General features: G+C 42.0%; 1 protein-coding gene across 12 annotated transcripts in view; it reads left to right on the top strand.

Moving 5' to 3' along the window:
- Positions 1–15,788, top strand: part of ntng1a (netrin g1a) — a 140,596-nt gene that overhangs the window by 10,550 nt on the left and 114,258 nt on the right. For all 12 annotated transcript variants that reach the window (XM_033638875.2, XM_033638882.2, XM_033638874.2 and 9 more), the window contains exon 2: positions 1,581–2,257. In XM_033638875.2, coding sequence (XP_033494766.1) covers positions 2,009–2,257 — 249 coding nt within the window. In that variant the 5' untranslated portion in view covers positions 1,581–2,008. The remainder of the gene's footprint in view (positions 1–1,580; positions 2,258–15,788) is intronic.

Below are 15,788 nucleotides of genomic sequence, written 5' to 3'. Positions count from 1 at the left end.
TAAAAGAGACGTCTGTAAATCAGTTGATACCTCCACGAAATGACTCGTTTCACTGTCGAGATTTGCTCCATTCAGTGAGATAACATTTTAAAAGTCTAGAGGAGCCTCACAATTAAATCATTTTATCCTCATTCAAGTTAGCGGAGGGCTAAACTGGTAGTTAGCCACTCAGCTGGTAGAATCTCTAGGGTGCTTGTTCTGTAGGCCCCACGATGTGGGAGATTCTGGTAATCTCATATCACGGAAATAAAGATTTTTTTGGCTTTATGCACCACTGAGCAACTTTCATAGGAATGAACGGGACCAACACTACATCCAGCTCTCTTTATACATCCATGATGTAGATATGAAGGGCTCATTCTTAGCTAATGGAAACACAACGATTCTTAGATTCAGGTAATTATAAACTGTTCATTCATTTTACATAACCGCTTATCCTGTTAGGGGTTGCGGGTGGGACTGAAGCCTATCCCAGCTGACACTGGGCGAGAGGCAGGGTACATCCTGGACAGGTCGCCAGACTATCACAGGGCTGACACATAGAGACAGACAACCATTCACACTCACATTCACACCTACGGACAATTTAGAGTCACCAGTTAACCTGCATGTCTTTGGACTGTGGGAGGAAGCTGGAGTACCTGGAGGAAACCCACGCTGACACAGGGAGAACATGCAAACTCCACAAAGAATGGCTCCCCCATAAACTAAGGAAGACATAATTATGAATACAACATTTCATTTCTACCAATAGAGCCCCCTAAGTCGTACACACTGGTCTTTTACTGCAGGTTAAAGTCAATCAGCAGCCTCCAGGGCTGAAAAATGAAGCCAACACAAAGTGTCAAAAACTACAGTTCTTTGAATGGCCACTTGAGGCTGGCTCCAGAAGACTGTTAATCCCCATAGACACCCATGTTAAAATGCAGACATGTTCACAGCCAGGTACAAAACTGTTCTAGCCTCTTTTGCTAATTTCAACATTCATGACAACTGTACAGGGGTGAACATTTATATATCTCACCTGTTTCACTTTTATTAAGCCAGCTCCAAAAAAACAAGATGGCAACAGTCGAAACCAGTGGGTGATGTCGTGGTAGTTACAGCCTTTATTTTTATATAGTCAGGCGCTAACTGGAGTATATAATTTGTTGCACACTTTGGTTATTTCCATTGTTTGACAGTGATTGCATAAAACATGACGTTTCTTTTGATCTCGATGTCCACTCTTTATCAATCCAACTCATGCAGTGTGGGCTTTGTGGAGTGTGTGAGGGAATTGTGGGGGGGAGCTGTATGTAACACTGTAGGCTTGATACCGCTGAGTGAGATGAGGCTTTGGTGTGAAAGCAGCAGGATCCAATTTACCCTGATGGCCTCGCTTACTGATTTTCTGTGTTTTGATGGACAACAAACACCAACATGGCACCCCTATCTAGCACCCATCCAACTTTCTATTCGCACACACACACCTTTCGCCCGTGCCACTGCGCCAGCTAATGTTCTCTCACTGTCAAATTCTACTCCCAGAAGGGCGGTAAACTCACCCTCCCCTTCTTCTGTTTCCCGTTTCTCCGCAGCACCAGATCGCCACGCAGGAAGAGGACCATGATTGACAGCCAGGCGAGCTGAGGAGACCTGTCACTCATCTTCCTATCAGCGTGTCAGAGGGCTATCTCCTTCTCGCCTTCCCCCCTCTTCCTCCTCCTTCTCCTCTACCATCCTCCTTCCTCCCTCAGTCCTCTCCTCTTATCTTCTCAATGGGCTGGTAACCTCACCATCCCTCGCAGTTATCCGCCACTCCAGAACCCTGAGAAAGACAGAAATAGTTAAGAAAAACAACAAGACACTTCTAAACTGACCCTCGCTCCACCTGAGGGGAGTTTGGCATGCCTCCTCACTCCAGCTGAGTGAGTTGTAGTAAGTGGAAGCAGAAGAGGGATCCCTTGTTAGCACACCTTCAGAAGGAGATACAGCTCCTCGAGAGGGAGCCCAGAGAGGATCAGTCATGCGTTTCCATTTTGCGTTGACGCTGCAGGCGCTGTGGACTGGGGTTTGCCAGGCGGCCATGCAGCACTACCCTGCAGCGTGGGGCCACTACGATGTGTGTAAGTCCCAGGTTTACTCAGACGAAGGCTTAACCTGGGACTACATGGCGTGCCAGCCTGAGGCAGCAGACATGACCCAGTACCTGAAAGTTACTCTGGATCCCCCCAACATCACGTGTGGAGACCCTCCGGAGACATACTGCGCCCTGGTGAGTACATGAAACCCCAAATCTTCCCTTTAAAAACTGTACACACACAATACCAAGGCAGCTCTCTTATCTGTGTGTGTGTGTGTATCGTGTATCTACTCGGCTTGTTCTGACCCCACAGCCGTGACAGACACTTCTAAAGCCTGTGTGACTCAGATATGTTACCGGGGCTCAAGGAAAAAGAGGTTTGTGCCCATTGACGTCATGTTCTGCTGTTTAGAAAGCTGCTCCTCGGTGTGCACTGCAAACACTGTCTAATGTGCTGTTGACGCTGCTTACTTGCAGGAAACACTGTATAATGTGAGTTTACCAATGAAAACACACACACACACACACACACACTCATCTCGCTCCCCGTGCACCTCAGACTATCATAAAAACACAGTTCCTTCATTTGTTGTGATGTCAGCTTCTCTGTTGCGTCAGTGTGTGTCTTCTAGCAGAGTCAGATGAGTGGGTGGCCTAAAAATTTAAACAAACTCAGGGTGAAAAAGTGCACATCTGGACTAAAAATACAACAGCACATATGAGAACTTAAGTGGAGCACTATTTTAAATGCCAACAAGGTTTTTGTTTTTCTTACGTTTAGGAATAGTTTTGCCTGTGTGATGCTGTAAGTGCTCATTGCTTTGATTGTTTCACTCACAGATAGTGTCCAATTTAGTTTCAGCTTTCATTATTGGTCAGCTCTTGTTTCTCTTCAGCCACAGTGGTTGTCAGTGTCCCTGCGAAGTTTAGCCATGCTACCAACATGGCTGTATGGATGGCAGCATCAGTGTGTCTGTCAGTTGGTCCGTCAGTCCACGTCTTTGGTCTGGACTTAAAGGCTACTTTACTGATTTTCAACCAGCTTTGTATTGTTACAATGACAGTTTTCGTACTGTGTCATTTGGTGGATTTTTGCTGGCTCTTGGGCTGCTGCGGATCAAGAAAGACAGCCGCTCCTCCCCCTCTGTCGCTCAAACTCAGACCAAAGTCAGATCAAACTGTAAAACTAGGCAGTGCTGATGGACTATAAACCAATATTTTGTTACTGTATTGCTTATTTCTCCTCTAAAATGTCTTCAGAAATAAATTTTAGTGCACTGCTGGCTGTAATATGAGAATTTGCCAACAGGAAGTGGATGCTGTACTGTTTCCTGTATTGTAAAAACTGAGATCTAATGATCAAACAAAGCAGTAATGGTCGATTATGAATTAAGATCCTCTTACTTTGTTGCAGATTTCTCACTTAAAATGTTTTCTTAAACATATTTTAGCTCACCGTTTAACTTTAATTTGAGATCGTTTGCTACCAGTGGGCTGCCATATTGTTTCCTGTGTCAAAATAGACAAGATTGCGTTATGTCGCCCACCAGCGGAAGTGTTTATTGGTCCGTTGTGGCGCAGTACATTCTGGTAGTTGTAGGTTTTCTACCTCTTGAGCATATGTGAATGTTACAGCCCTTTTCCTCTGTTTTCTCTGGCCATGTGGTGCTAACACTTACACCAATACAAGTATTTCTACTGTACAGACAGCCCAGTTTTATGAAAAGACGATCTTTCCAACTGCTGGATGGATTGTCACCAAATTCTATGCAGGCATTCACGGTTCCCAGAGGGTGAATCCTATTGACTCAGGCAAAAATTTCATCCGGCCAATACCTTGGTTTATGACCAAATATCTGTAGAATTAATGACATTCCCATCAGCCTCAGCATTTCTTTGTTTTTAGTGCTAATTTGGAAATGTTAGCATGCTAACACACCAAACTAATATGGTGAACATTATACCTGCATGCTAGCATTGTCACTGTGAGCATGTTAGCAGGCTGATGTTAGCATTTAGCTCAAGTCACCACTGTGTCCAAGTACAGCCTGACAGAGTAAGCAGCATCGATGTAGCCTCTTAGTGTTGTTCCCAAGCAGACCAGAAATATAATGTAATACTTTCTTATTGTACTGCATGAATCAAAGAGAAGGAATCCAAATAGCCTTTTCTGCATGACAAGAATTGCACCAATTAGCAAATGTTCTTTTTGTGTAAACTTATTTTGTGACCAAAACACTTTGAAGAGGCTTTCTGAAATAATGAACCAATTAGTTTTTTTCTGTTTAATTTCACAAAAATAGAGAGTAAGCGTTGTTGAATCGCTGAACAAATGTGACACGATTGACTTGTTGAGGAAGGGTTCCACATTGTTGCACTGTAGTTTAATTGTGAGGACTTAAAAGTGATATTTTATTGAGGGATTTCATATTGAAACAGCACAACATAAAGCAGTGATTGGTTGATTGCTTTACCCTTTTAAGTTCATGCGGAGCTGTTGATTCTGCAAATTACATTGCAATCATGAAAATCACAAATTCCTGGCGGAGCTGAAAATAAAATGAGCAAAAGATGCATATTAGGTCAAGTATTTAATTAGCAAACCGCTCTCCTCCTTATTCCGGGTCCTTTTCACTTTGAAACTCACAGCTGGTTTCCTCAGATTAACGCTAAATGATGAATCCATTTTGGGCTGTCGTGTGTTACCAAGTCATCAAAGATTCTCTCAGAACAAATGCACTCTTCAACAGCTTCAAGAGCTCTTTGGATAAATAGCGAGATGTTCCAGGAAAAGTAGTAACTTGAGGAGTATAAATAGACAGTCGCCATCAGCAGAGAGTCAGCTGAGAGGAGACACAGAGGAACAGAGAGGGATTAACAAAACACAGATGACAAAGACAGTGAGAGAATGATCAAGAGAGAAGCAAGACAGAGCGAACAGGGGGAGACAGAGACTCAGAGGACTATGTGCAAAGCATACGGTGACTGAAGAACTAATATCTCCTGCGTGGGGCGGGATGGAGGCTCTGAAATGTGAATAATTCAACATGTTTTGTAGCTAATGTGTTTTATTCATAGGACACATTATTCAGCCCGACATCTCTCAGGCACTTTTGAAAAATGCTGACTCCCATGATCGGCCAAGGTTGGTTGAAGGCAAACGAGGTTGAGGGGGTGGGAAGCCATATCTGGGAGGTCATCGTCAAAATGGGGTCACCCTCTGTTCTCCCTCTGGGCGGCCCTGTGACCTCTGATTGATCCACATTTGAACCTGAAGTGTGTCTGGTGTTTGCTGTGCAGCCACTGGATGAACAGCGGTCATCCGTGCCTGATGCTTCAGTGGAGCCGTTCTATTTCTGGACGCACAGTTGAAACTGAGTTTATTGTTATTATTGCCAGCCTTTTAACAGTCTGATGATCACTTATTGAATTAGTGGGAGTTTGCGCCGCGCTGTCGCCCTCGTGTCTCCGGCAGTCAATGTGATAGGAGTGCTTCAATTAAAACAGGCAGCGGTTAGCTCCCACATAACCATTTCCTCTCTCTGCTCTACTGTACTCATCACAAATCACACAAACATCAATGAAATATGACCCCTGCCACTTGCCATAGAGCCCAATTCTCTGCAATTGGTTTATGTTTACCCCGGGCAGTAACGTGGCCCCAAATCAACATCAGAACAATTATCATTGATATTCCAGCTACTCTGGCTGCCAATACGCTGCTGCAGTGCCAATAGTGGTTTGTATCGTAAGTCAGATCATTGCAGATTCAGGGCAATTATCATTAGGCCGCGTTATCGGAGAATTTCATCTCTCTGGTAATTGATTCTGCACTCGTAGAGGCGGGTGTATTTTAAAGCCTCGCGTCTGCTTCCTGGAGTGCTCAAGGTAAGAGACACCAAAGCCTGACGAGAGGAGAGAGTGAGAGACAGAGAGAGATGCAGCAGCTCGAGGGCGTGGCGCGTATATGAGCATGGTTACCTCAGGTTGCGGCCTTCATCCCACTCAAACACACACACACACGTACGTACGCTCATACACACACCACTCTCCCCAGTAAAGGCTTTTTATTCTGCTTCTAGCCTGGTGACCTTTTCGATAGCAATAAGCTGGCATTCCCTGAACTCTGGCACACAAATCTGCCATCATATGAGATTTCACTGTCCCCTCCAGTTCGACTCAAGCTGGCCTTTAAAAGCCTGGACAGGTCGCAGAGCCTCGACCAGCTGATGATTGACTTTGAGCAGGATTCAGGAGAGCGGCTTTGACTTCACACAAAAATTACGTACTATTGCAGGAGAAGCTGACTCAAGTTGTCCAACAAGACTAATAGAGGGTTAGGTTAGTATGACATTTTTTTGGTGGGTGGGGCTTAGCTGGAGGCGAAACAATTCTCCACAGACATTAGCTAGTGCTAGCTAGCGAGTTCTGTTGGCTTTTATTCGACAACTGCTGAAGATGATACGAGTCTCACTGAATACGGTGCATGACTGTCTGAATGTGCCGTTCGGTTATGTAGAGTACCGCATTCCTAATGTGGCAGAGCGTACTCTCAGCACTCCGAGCGGAGTGAATGTGTGATTAACTAAACCATTCATTAATTTGTGTAGGAATATAACGCTCCGTTTCTTCGACCAGCAGGAGAGCATCAGACTGAATTTATGAACGCACCATGTCAGGTCACGCACTCTCCGGTCAGTATTACTTGAATAAGTAAACAATGACCAACGGGACCAGACTGGCCGACCCGTTTGCTCTCACTCAGTGGATGGATGATGTCACAGGAAGCCAATCTTACAAAGAAGGACGACACTTTGAACAGTTTCCTCCAGTTTGCTTTGCCATCGAAGCTAACGTCCTTTGGTCTTATTGCATGTAACCAGAGCCGTCTTGGTTTTCGTTGACTTGCAGTGATGGCTAATATGCGATAATATTTTAGTTTTGAGCCATGTGTCCTTCTATTCTTGCTCCCAATAACACAACAAGACAGCATTTTAAGACTCCCATGTAGCCGACAGCCCTAAAATGATGTCATAAAAGAGTCTATTGACACCTCTGATTGCTTTGTATTCTCAAAATCCCTAAACTTGCAATGTATGTAACTGTACTTGCTACATGTAGACAGCCCGAGCTATCACACCATATATAGAAGAACTCTCCAGGGAGTTATCAGTTTCATTTATTCTGCTGCAGAGGTTTAAACAGTAGAAACATCCACTCAGATTATCCAACACGCCAACACGCAACTTATCAACCAGTGTAACCCTGCGTGTGTTGGTTCATCTCTGATGCACGTGGCATTAAACATAGCAGAAGCTCCTTTCTAGGTGTAACTTCATAATTCATACTAACCATACCCGGTGTGTGTGTGTGTGTGTGTGTGTGTGTGTGTGTGTGTGTGTGTCCCTACGCATTCCCGTGAAAGGACTGTATGTCTCTATTTGTGCCATCAATTTACATCCAGGAAATGCTGATGAATGCTGAAACCTGAGTCCCGGCAGGCCGGTGCATTTCATAGCCAATCAAATCTAAATGAGGAAACGAAGGAGATTATTAAAAAGGTAGTGCAGCATGTGGCTTTTTTTTTCATTTTAGCCCTGATGAAAGGTCATTAAAGCTGTGCCATGATAAGAGAAGTTGGCTCACTAATAATTCTGCTTAGCCGAGTAATATGATGCACTGATTTTAGCTTTTAGAAGTGGACTTTTGGCCCTTTTTTATCCATCAGCAATGCAGATGAGGCTTTTTTTATATTGCAGCTCTGTGTGTAAATGTTTAAATCTGTGAGTTTGACCTTATCTTCCATAAAATGAAGCTGGAAATGTTTTGTATCTCTACACAATTTGCTCTGTACCATTTGCTAATGCAGAAAATGCTGTCCAGTGTAGTATGTACGGTTGATGTATGGTGCAGGGAACCTGTGAGCTTCATGAAATACAGCAGAAATATTTATTAAAGATCAGCACAGAGAATTTAACAATGTTTTTTTGATGGCAGATTCCATCGGTCTAGCTCCAACATTATCAAGTTTTTTTGTGTGTTACAGTGATAATTTCAGCCCTGTGTTTTACCAGTGAAACAGTTAATTTATTAGTGTTGACAAACAGAACACAGACTTGTTGAAGTGGTGTAGTTTTAGCTTTATAACACAAGACTGTGGACTGTTACCAGTCTTAAAATGCTGCCTGTGCTTGCCTGAGAAAATCAGGAAATCAGACTAAGATGCGAACAGTCCCTACCTTTGCATGCACAGTTAAGTTGAGCCACAGTTATGGCTCGACTGGGCCATTTAATTGGACTCCTGTCTTTGTCCCAGTATACAAGCACGGGAGGGGAATCCATTTATTGACCAAGGTATGTCCGATTCTGTTACGATAGGTGGCGATATACCCCCTGTCAGCTTGTTAGTTTTGGACCTTTTTCTGGTCGCCTATTATGTCACAGACCAAACAATCAACAAACAAGTTAGCTATGGTTAGCTAGCGGAAAACTTGTACCATGGTGGACAACTTTACATCTCATCTGTCCAAAAATGCACAGCTCTAGGTGTAGATTTCGCCATGTTGTTACCGGCTTCTTCTTCTGTTATACGTTTCATGTTTTTGACTTTCTGGTCAAAGCCCAGCGCGGGAGAAGTGGAGCCTCCGCAGAGCACCTTGGCCAGTTTGGGTCTGGTTGACTGTGGAGTAATTCGACTCCCAATCGTATCATCTGGGTGGTCACGCATCTTTGCATGTAAACTACTAACTAAAAATTGACACAGTGTGTTTGGGAATCGATATCATATCACAGACCATAATATGGCAATACTCAAGTGTATTGATATTATCTTACACCCCTATATCTGATGGTAAAGTGTGATAAAAACAAGGGAGGGACATAACAATGAGTGAAAGACTGGAGCTCGTAAAGTTTTGCATGCTGAAATATGTTTTGTGTTTTCACAAAGCAGACAAGTGACACTCACTGTGGTGATGTGGAGCCACAACATGTTCAGTATTGCTGATCCGTGACCAGCATAATCTCCAAGAACCTATCCAAACACCATACAGGGGCTTTTATAGATGTATTTGCCAATAGATACAAGTGAGGGGCACCTCCCATGGATTTACATTGCGATATAGAAATCTGACCTTTTCCTGAGCTGATCCTGATTAGAGGTTTTAGACAGACAAAGCGTTTGAACTCCCATGTACCCGCCCACCCCACACTCACAAACTGTGCCGCCTCTCAACAGGCTCCTCACTGACATTTCCTTGAGAAACGAGTGCGCTGTCAGCAGCAGTGTGTCTCATTTCATATTGTAACAGTCAGTGCAAGGGTTAGAGGAGGGCGAGGGTGAGAGGAACAGAGACAGTGGCTTTTTCGCAGGGCTACAGTCTTGTCTGTGACATTCTGTCTCATAAACTCATTTATTTTGGTTTTTTTTTTTTCCTGTGAGAAGGCAAGATCGTAAAAACAAGCACAAAGGTGGCTGTTCAGACCTGCTGATTGGCTTAAAAAAAGGTCAGATTCAGGGATGTAGTAGCAATTAACCAGCATTGAAAAACTAATTACTCATTCAATAGAACTGTTTAACATCAGAGGATTACGTCATTTTATCTGTCTTCTTAATGTTTGCCAGACCAAACCAAATCAAAGGTTTACTAAAATTTGTGATGGAGGAACAGGGTATGGACCAAAATATGCTAAAGGAAAAAACGTGTGTAATTCACCACTTCTCGCAGCATAAGTCATTGTTCTTTGCTTGATTAGTGATGGCTATCTGGAGTGCAAAACAAGGCTCCAGTTGTTATTTCTGCATAATTCACCAACAGGCAGCGTTTGAGACTCGACTGAATTGTTCACACATGATCTTAATCTGCGCTCAAGGGAATTCTGTCTGTTTTATGTGATTTAATTAGTCTAATCAACGCTCAACAAACAATTTCAATTTGAAGTTGAGGTAGCACACACTGCACTCCGCTGTATTTCATTGTTGTACTTGACGGATAACACTCTCCTTTATGGGGAGAGCACTTTTCGTCATCTGAGGAGCCATAAAATTCACTGTAGTATTTCAACAAGACTAAAGCTGCAGTCACATTACCACTGAGGCAACACTGTATATCATGCTACAGGAACAGGGGCTCCCAAATTACCCTAAAAATAGATAGCACTCATATATTATTATTTGACCATACCTGTATAAACATTAGCAAATGAAAAACAGTTTTAATCTTTGATAGGTGTTATGCTTTTAGCCTTTAATCTGACTATTAAAACAACTTGATTTATAGCTGGTAAAACTGAAATACTCACACAACACAAACCGTCAATATTTATATTTATTTCAATATATTTAATGTTGTATATTATATTACCTATAGGCTCTAAGGTAATTTAAGTCTGAATGATTTCAATCAGTGGAAATGTACATTTCCTGTGAAAATTGTTTATTTTTGAAAAGACACAATTCACGTATGACATGCCTTCCCTGAACTTCCAAAACCGATGGTGGAGGACTATCCAGCCTTTCATATTTTGACGTACACTGATATTTGACGAGTAGAGTGTAGGAATGTGTTGACATAGTTGGACAGAATTCAGGGAGGAGTTTATAAAGTTAATTAAATTGTGTAAGAGGCTGTTGCATCATGATTGCTATGCAAGATTCACAATCATTTTTGATGCAGTGTTTTTTTTTATCTATTCATATATGGAGTGCATTTGTGATTTAACCAATAAAACCACATATTACAGTTAGACTTAATTACACTTTTGTGCAAAACATTTTCATAAAGCCCTCAAAACATTGTAAATCACAACTTGAGCATCATATGTTGTTGGTCAGCGACTAATATGATGGTGTGAAAAGAGCGCAGTTAAGAAATGTGAGCTACTTTTTAATCCTCGGACACCACAGAGTCGTCACTCATGACAAAAGTGCTGCTGTTGGTTGATATCAGCATTTGAACTAAATTTTGCCATGCTAGAGAGGCTGTCTGAAAGTGGTCCAACCCTCCCGGCTACAACAGATCAATAGACCTACAGACAAATTACTACAGGTCATCAAACAAAATATTATTATAGGAAACCATCTGGAAAGCTTATGCTGCTCACAGTAATTAGGGCGCTGTGTCTGTGTGGAATCTCTTCAGAATTCCAATAAAAGTTATTACGGATAATAACAATTAAATGTTGTGCAGTGTAGTTATATTAAATGATGCATTCATGCTAAATCTCTTAACTTATAGCTGAAATATGAATAACACATTTTTAGTTGTCAAACACTCTCAAGATGAATCTGCTCCAGGCCCCAGTTGTAATCACTCGTTTAGTAATCAGCCTGCTTTTTAGGCGTATGGCCCCCCTGCTGTTCCTCTAATCTGAACCCAAAACAAGCTCTCATTTGAAGCTTGATACATTGAGCTGAAACACGACCAGTACAGTGAGAATAGGTTGAATATTGTCTAACACAGCACAGAACTGTCAGACTGTATCTCCCTGCCCGATGTGAAGGTTATACACACCGCGGTCACGGGAGGATCTCATCATATTCTCTCCGACCCATCCTGCGCCATAAACTTTGCATGAGCGTTGGGCGCTGTCTGAATTTTTATCATTTTCTTATTTCCTCCCAACCGCTCGTTCCTCCAGGTCTTCAGGCGCCAACACAAACACAGACTTGTCAGCTGGCCCAGGCCAGGCTCAAGAGAAGTCCATTAAACAGGTGTTGGCAGAAAAACCCACATTTCCTGTTACGGGCATGTTGTGGCCCAGCCTTGCGTAGTCCGGTCTGAGTGAGACAGAGTGAGGAGACATCCATTACATTTTCTTCTATTATATTTCATCAGTTTTTGATGTTGAGCGCGTTCCAGGAGGGTTTTGTTTTTTTGTGTCTACTTCATTAAGCAGGGTGAGGTTTAGATAATGGTCAATTTAAGGTGCATTACTGCAGTGAGTATTGCTTTTTACTCGCCTTGCTCTCTATTTTCTGTGCTAATATCATCACTGTCATCAGCAGCAGCATTTACATGACCACCACCATTTTCATATCGTTATCGTGTGATATTTTATGGTGTGAATGGAAGTAAAGTATTGTTTAAAAAAGTGCAGACAGGGGGAAATGTTTACTTCCAGGCAGAAAAGTTTGCAAAAGTGAAGTTGTTGAAAAGTTGGTATGCAGACAACATCAGGTGTTGCTGTGATGTTGTGTTGTGTGAGAGTGTGACTCGTCTATCTGGGCTCCATCAAGGCGTTCAGTGTTGCCTCACCGTTTACGCTGCCATAACAAGATAACGGGGGGCCTCCTTGACTCCAGCTTCCCACAGGGTTTTCTGTTGACTCCTTTTTTTTCTCTCTCCAAAGTTTGGAGCAAAACATTTCCTCCTTTGCCATAAAGTGTGAAGAGGAAAGCTTGGAGAAGCTGAGGAATGGAAAAATCTCCTGTATTTAGATGTAAAACTATATGTTAGACTGTGACAGCGCCACTTGGAAAAAAATGTCTTGCACATATGAGAATGACATCAATAGGAGAAGGGCTAATGTTTCATTTTGGGAAACAAAAACATTATATTTCACTTTCATTCAGCTTTGGTTTCCAGATACTGACATGATGAATTCCCAGAAAATTAGTATTGAATATAAGTCAAGGGAGGAATGATCTCTCATAGCTCAGATTTAGCCTCTGCATATCTTAAAGGCTCTCGCTATTGACTACAAGTCACCCAGAAATATCGCATTGTCTCACTGTTAAATGCTTGCTGCACTCACTGGATTTGAAGACCCATGCATAATATGCACCGAGCATATGGGCCTTCACACTTTGAATTCTTTAACACAGACATTTTTTTTTCCTTTCTCTCATGTTTTTTTATTTGACGAAGGCATTTTTACCCCCTTTTCTCTTCTATTGCTCTGTGGGCTTCAAATCCCTCTTGCGGTAATAGGGGCTTTTGTTGCATTTCACAGTTCATCACTCATGGAAAATTATGGTCTGGAACTCCCTCCATCACCCCCCCTGTACTCCTTCCACCCCTGTGCATGAGGCTTTGAGAATAGGTGGAGATACAGCGCTCGGCTGCTGGAGAGATCCGTTGACTTTTAATTGCTCTTTGAACCTCTCGGGTGGATTTCCCCTCAGAGCTCACTTGCTTGAACACTGATTTTCACAATAGCCTCTTCCCTCTCTGGGACACGGATAACAAATGGCAAGCACACACACACAGACGCAGGCCAATACAGACAAGCTCACAGAGCCCAGAGCGTGGCATACGGTGGCATTCATATTTAGAGGAAACTCATGTTTTCATTTATTTGTGTTGGGGGGGCTTTTAATGTTAATTGCGGTAGATAAGTGGGAGTGTTGTGAATGGAGCAATCCCAGTGATCCCAGCTCTCATTTTTATCCACTGTGGTGGGGGTCAGATGCTCCCACAGCCGTGGCAGACGCTCTCCCTCCTCTACTCAGCATTTCAAAGCAAAAGGGCCTCCTGTCCCTTATCAGCACAATAAAAACCTTTTTATTTTTCAGAGTGACTGCTGTATGTGATGTGCGTGTGCGTGTGTGTGTGTGTGTGTGTGTGTGTGTGCCTCTGTCTGTTTCTATTTGTGTCTGCATCTACATCCACACCACCGGCTTTCATGAATTTTGAACTGCAGCTCACGCCTTACTGTTTCAGATGACTGTTCACATCTATTTTAGGATGTAACCTACTGTATATGCCGTGCTAATGCGAACCGCTATGATGTGGAGACAAAAACAAGAATATTCAAAATAACGTGCCAGTTGTTGCCTTTAAATTCTGCTTACTTTGCTTTCTTAAAACCTCTGGATTCAGTCAAACTGCAGTGCTGCCATTTTACCAATGTTATGATAGTCGTCTCAGGTGAAAAACATATAGGTCACATGTCTTGGGATCAGTTTTGTGACATATCTATGTCATCCTGACTGGAAGTGGAAAAACTTTAGCTTTTGTATTTCAGACGTATTGGCAGTGGTGAAGGAAGTAGTCAGAACTTTTACTGAAGCAAACGCAGCAATATCATACTGTAAAAATACTGAAAGTTAGAAGTCCTGCATCCAAAATTCTACCTAAGTAAAAGTACAGAAGTATTAGCAACAAATTGTACTTAAATTATTAAAAGTAAAAGAAGAATATATACTTTATTAATCCCTTAGGATCGATAATACAATCCCTTGTATTATATATAATATTTTCAGATTATTTCTAATTTGTAAGTAGCATTTTAATGTTGTAGCTTGCAGAAGTTTGCGATTTTAACTAGTTTATTCACTGTTGGGTGGTTATTTAAGGTATAATTTAAAGTTTTCTGTAAACATACTTAATGTAAAAAGTAACCTGTAACTGTAATTGAATGTAGTGCAGTAAAAATACAGTTTTTGCCTCTGAGATTTAGTGGAGTATCTTACAAAAGGTTATACTCAAAGTAGAAATTCCTCAAAATTGTACTAAAAGGAATACTTTACCCTCAAACTGACCATTTGTATGTCAATTAGACGTGTATCACCTTGAATATGTCAAGAAAGCTTTGTTTTTCTGGCATGCCTCCACAGAAAACTGCAAACATGTTGATTTATTGACTCAACTCATGGTCGTTTTCTTCTCTTGGAAAGAGGAAAAGAAAAAGTTCTAACTTGTAGAAACAATGTAAGAATGAATCGGTATAGGACTCGGCCAGAGATCCACGATCTTGCACAATCAGAATAGTGCAGATGAGGGTTCAGTGCTCCATCGACCAACTGTACATAATGTAACCTTTATATCTCACTATCAATACTGATATTGGATCCACATGTTGAATCAATTAGTATAAACATGTAACAGTTAATCTACCCTAAGCCTAGCCATCCTGTAACAACCTTTCCACTCCCCTTTATTCGTCACAACATGCCCCACTCTCCCATACGACCCATTCATAAAGCACCTGTAATCACATCCACATCAAAGACGACCACTCTTACATGGGCAAAAAATAACAGATCATTCAAACGCCCATAGATTAATGTCTGTTAATTATTGTCTGGATGATCTATCTGGACTCAAACAGCCATGGTGTAATTTCTTGGATTATACTCGTAGCCAGGCTCCAATACTAAGGGTTTTTTGTAAATAAAAAGCAGGTTTTTGGGAAGTGCTGAGCATACCAATGGATAAATGTGACTTTGGGTTTGTCTATGGCGGTTTTGATATAGTTTTTCTGTTGTAAAACATGGTCCCCAATCAATCAGTCAGTGAATCAGTTTGTTTTCCATGGAAGCATGCAAGAAAAACAAATTCTTTTTTCTGGAATTCAAGTTAGCATGGCATAACTAATTGATATACCAATGGTCATTTTATGGGTGAAGTATTCCTTTAAGTATAGTACTTGAGCAAATGTACTTAGTTCCTTTCCACTGCGGCGAATTTGTCACCAATCTGCATCAGAAGGACGGGAAACAGTAGGAGGTGTCACACCCTCAGCTGCAGAATCAACACAACCTTTGAGATTGAATGCACAATTTCTTAATGTCAAATCTAGACAGTTTGCAAACAGAGGTAGAGAAAACCTGGTATGACCTGATGCTAAACGCTATATTTGTTGTTGGCCCAAAGCATTAATTAGTGCTTATTTAAATCAGATAAATAAAGCCAAATGAAGTGGGAGCCACTTTCACAGAAGTTTAATGTTTTTCTTGCCTGTTTGGTCTCGCTGTTTCCTCTGAGGAGCCGTCGTCTCT

This window comes from Epinephelus lanceolatus, chromosome 20 (genome assembly GCF_041903045.1).
Source record: "Epinephelus lanceolatus isolate andai-2023 chromosome 20, ASM4190304v1, whole genome shotgun sequence".
NCBI classification, from domain to species: Eukaryota; Metazoa; Chordata; class Actinopteri; order Perciformes; family Serranidae; genus Epinephelus; species Epinephelus lanceolatus.
The sequence above is the reverse complement of the archived record's forward strand: the minus strand, read 5'-3'. Positions and strand labels throughout refer to the sequence as shown.